General features: G+C 32.3%; 1 protein-coding gene across 1 annotated transcript; it reads right to left on the bottom strand.

The window, feature by feature from the left end:
- Positions 1-1,243: 1,243 nt before the first annotated feature.
- Positions 1,244-3,085, bottom strand: LOC139497496 (uncharacterized). The gene has a single exon (XM_071285724.1). The coding sequence runs from the start codon at positions 3,083-3,085 to the stop codon at positions 1,244-1,246; it is 1,842 nt and encodes a 613-aa protein (XP_071141825.1).
- Between the last annotated feature and the right edge of the window lie 1,141 nt (positions 3,086-4,226).

The raw sequence follows: 4,226 nt of genomic DNA, 5'->3' as shown, positions 1-4,226 counted from the left end.
TTGAACACAATACTAAGTATATAAAAGATGGACTTTAAGTCTATACAGTTACTTTCTTTCACTTGCAGTATAAGTATTTTCTAACCTTTTTGTAGGCAGCAGAAATACCCTTACAAATTGGTCGGTTTATTTCCGTATCAATCGATTACACTTTAACATTTGTAATACTCAAGAACATGTGTAACACACACTTACTGTGTTACGATACTATACGGTATAACAGCGTTATAGAGTGGAAATGGTGACATTACAAATATATTAATGACGTCGCCGAATATTTTAGAGTTTTCTGCTTATGATCAAATTTTCAGGGGATATAGCTGGAAAGCTAGCACGGTTGCAAAAGACTTTATTTGCACCAAATTGAATGAATTTGTTGTTTATTTGTGAATTGCATTAACTTTTTTAAATAAGTTCTGTGGACCAAAAAATAAGAAAATCATGATAAAGTAAAAATATCAGCCTTTATAATGATTTTCCTAATATAACCTTTTTATGATTTTCTTAAGATGGTAACTAACACTACAGGAAGATAAATCTGTAAAATCAGCTAAACGTTTTAATTACGTTGTGTTGTTAAAAGAATATTAAGCTTCTCAATGATCAAAATAAGTGTTTGTCAAACTGCTATATAAGCAGTGTAATTTTACTGGTACATTTGTAAAACGGTTGGTTCAAATTTTTTGAAATTCTTATATTTTTGTCAAAAGGTCAAAATTTTAGGAAAATTAAACGAGCAATTTATTTTAGTTAAAGTGTTGGGTACTACCTTAATATATCCTTTGTCATTCTGGCGTATCATGGTTTTGATTTCATCAGCTTGTATCTGGAAAACAAAAACGGTTACTCCCTTTTTTACTTCATTTTCAGATGTCATTTTACAAGCGGAATCCACATATAAAATATACAAAAATGTTCTATAAGGTAGTTATTAACGTACACTTCGCTATAAATGTATGTTTTTACATGTATTTACTACCTTCAGTTATACAACATTTAGTAAAACTGATGAGTGCAGAGCATGCAAAGTGCTCATGAAAATGCCTTAAATCCACGTATCAGTTAAAACCGTATATGAATCAGGATAAGCGTTTTATCTAGGATTACCAGTACCCATCGTATCAGTCGGAACCGTACATGAATCAGAATAAACATATTATCTACATGTAGAATTACCAGTATCCTTACTGACTAATAATATATAACAAGTTCCAAATACTGTTGAAAATGACAAACTATAACATTATATTTCTAGAAGTTTGGATTTTCTCGCTTCTGCTGATGAGCATATACGACCATTACATTGTAAAGCTTCCTCGTAATATTGATAGGCTGTATCCTTATCACCGGATATCTCATAGCAAACTCCAAGTATTGTTACTGAATTAGATAACGTACTTGAATGAATAAAATTCCGTAACAATACTGTTAAGTACAAATCACGTAAAGCCTGTTGTCTGTTGGATATATCACCAATATGATGATAGCATAGAAATCTAAGACAGTTAGACATCACAGTAGGCGGTATATCCATGCTGCGGACTTCCACCTCAAGCTCAAGTTCCATTGGTATTAATGATGATTGCTTTGCGTACATAACATTACTTACAGTTGTCATTCTCATCTTGTCATTTAGTGTCATTGTAGAATGTACAAGCTTTCCGTAGTTATTCATATCGACTTCACTGTAGTTTGCAAAGCGAGTTATTATCACAGCAGCTGAACATCTTGAAAGAACATAATCTGTCAGTTTTAGTGTAACATTGTATTGTCCTGTTACATAATAAAACGACGCGTATAACAACCAACCGGATACAGCATCTGTTTTGATACCATCTTGTAAATGTCGGTGATAACGTCTGTGTATTTTGTAAGTTTCAGTATTTGTTGTTGGTGGTGGTAGTAATTGTGCGATATTTTGATTAATTCTAGCATTATAATATTTAAATACATCAATAATAAATGTAGAATGTTTGGTCTTAATTAACGATTCGGTAAACATCAGTGACTTCAAACATCGTGATATGTCGTTCATAAAATACAGCGCATTTATTCTATAAAAGAGAAAGTCTAACCTGATGGACAAATATTTACTATTTGTTACCAATAAAGGAAACGTTTCAGTGTTGTGCGGACATAAATTGTTTATCAATCCATCAATTCCATCGTATTTGATACCATCCAATACATTTATAAGTATTTTATTGTTATCTAGATCGATCTTTCCAAAGAACATGTTGTGCTCAGGTATGAAATAGTTTGGACAGTAACACTTCTTTACCCATGATATTAATTTATCTAGGCAGTGAAAAAAACAAACAAATAACTTCGATAATTTTAACGTTTCAATGTCCAATTCCTCTGAAACCCAGAACAAAGCTGTCTTCAGAAAGTAAGAACACAACAAACCTTCAACATGTTTGTTTTTGTTAACGATATGCTTTAATGTTAGTTTGAGAAGACAGTAACATATAAGTTGAGTAAAATTAAACGAATGCACAAGTTGTTTTTCTGCCACAGAGAAAGATAGTCTCCATAAATCATTACAATCTGACACAAGTCTTGGTCCAATAGGTACTAACAGACATCCGTATTTTTTTATCTTGTCAATGGCAGAATTAGGTGGCCATTGCTGTCGATTTCGCGATACCCATGGTATTGCATTGTGCGGTAAATATTTACTTCTAAAGCAGACTGCAATATCAACGTTCTGACCTCGATCTGACAAACACGGGCCGTGTTGAAATAGCTCCTTCTCTGGCACAATTTTTTTAATATCACAAAAATTCACTGATAAATATACATCTTTTCTAGTGTTTTTAAAGTATTCATACGGTTTGAAGTCATTTTCCATATCCCCTTCTGTCAGTAATCGGAGTCTGGTAAATCCAGGATGATCAGCATCAGTTTCCATCAGAAATGTTTTACTATGTTCTGGGTGTTTCATATGCCTTACATCCCGTATTACTTCTTCGTCTTTGAGGATACACATCAAATCTGCGTCACTTCCTGGCAAATCGATTCCTTCTGCTAAACTTCCACTCGATATTCTTGTGATAAATGACTCATCTGAATTATTTGTCATATCTTTAATGATAAATAATTGTTGTCTTTTGCGTATATCTCTTTCAGTTCCGACTATTCGCACTAAGTGTCCATACAAGTATCTTTCTTTCAAACTGTTTTCACTCCACGATATGTAATCTATAAAATAAAATCTTTTCAATGATGTATTTGAAAATCGTGTATAAAAGGTTTTTTTCTTTATATTTATATTTCTGATTTTACCACACATACTGTGTTTAATTTATACAAAATAGGTACATAGCGTCATGAATCTCATTAATTGTAAATTAAAGCAACAGTTGATTATCAATTATGAAATCTCGAAAATCGCCTGAAAAGATAAACAAAAGTAAACAAACAAAAACTAAGAAAAATTTAACGCATTTCAAAACGAAATAGATCTGGTTGATTGACAGGGTTTTGCGTATCCTACTATGCACGCAACACCCGTCAAGCGAATCCCCATTCATGCATATGTTATATTCGGGAGGATAACAGATCAAGAGAAAAACATTTTTTTAATATTTCTCCCTATGTTTGCGTTTTAACGCAAATCATTTGCTAAATATCGCAAACATTTTTGCTAAATAACGCAAACATTTTTGCTATATAACGAAAGCATTTTTGCTAAATAACACAAACATTATTGCGGAATCACGCAAACATTTTCAAAACAACGAAACATTTGATAAATAACGCAACCATTTTTGCAAATTAACGTTAACATTTTTGCGAAATCAGGCAAACCTTTATTGACAAACCCTTATCTTACCTCCTATACATTTCTAGGAATATGATTGGTTATAAAAGCGTCCGCGTGGTGATTGTGTATATTTCATTTGGAATTAACTGACCTCATATATACCGTATTAGGACACTAGCACACTATGTAACTAATAATATTCATCTTTTACATCGTATTTGAATATTAAAAATAACAATTAATACATTTATACGTGCACCTGCATAAGGTCAATGTCTATCCAACACAGCTCATATGTGAACGCCATTCGAAGTGATTGGTAAGCAATGGGTAGGACAAATAAATGGAAATGTAATGGATCACTTTTCGAAAAGATTCAGGTATCGAAGTCACCCGACTATACTAATATTGACTAAAAGATCAAAATATGAAGCAAACGTCACATCAAAAATAGGTC

Source organism: Mytilus edulis, chromosome 12 (assembly GCF_963676685.1).
Source record: "Mytilus edulis chromosome 12, xbMytEdul2.2, whole genome shotgun sequence".
NCBI lineage: Eukaryota > Metazoa > Mollusca > Bivalvia > Mytilida > Mytilidae > Mytilus > Mytilus edulis.
Note: the sequence above shows the minus strand (reverse complement) of the source record. Positions and strands in the feature narration are given on the sequence as shown.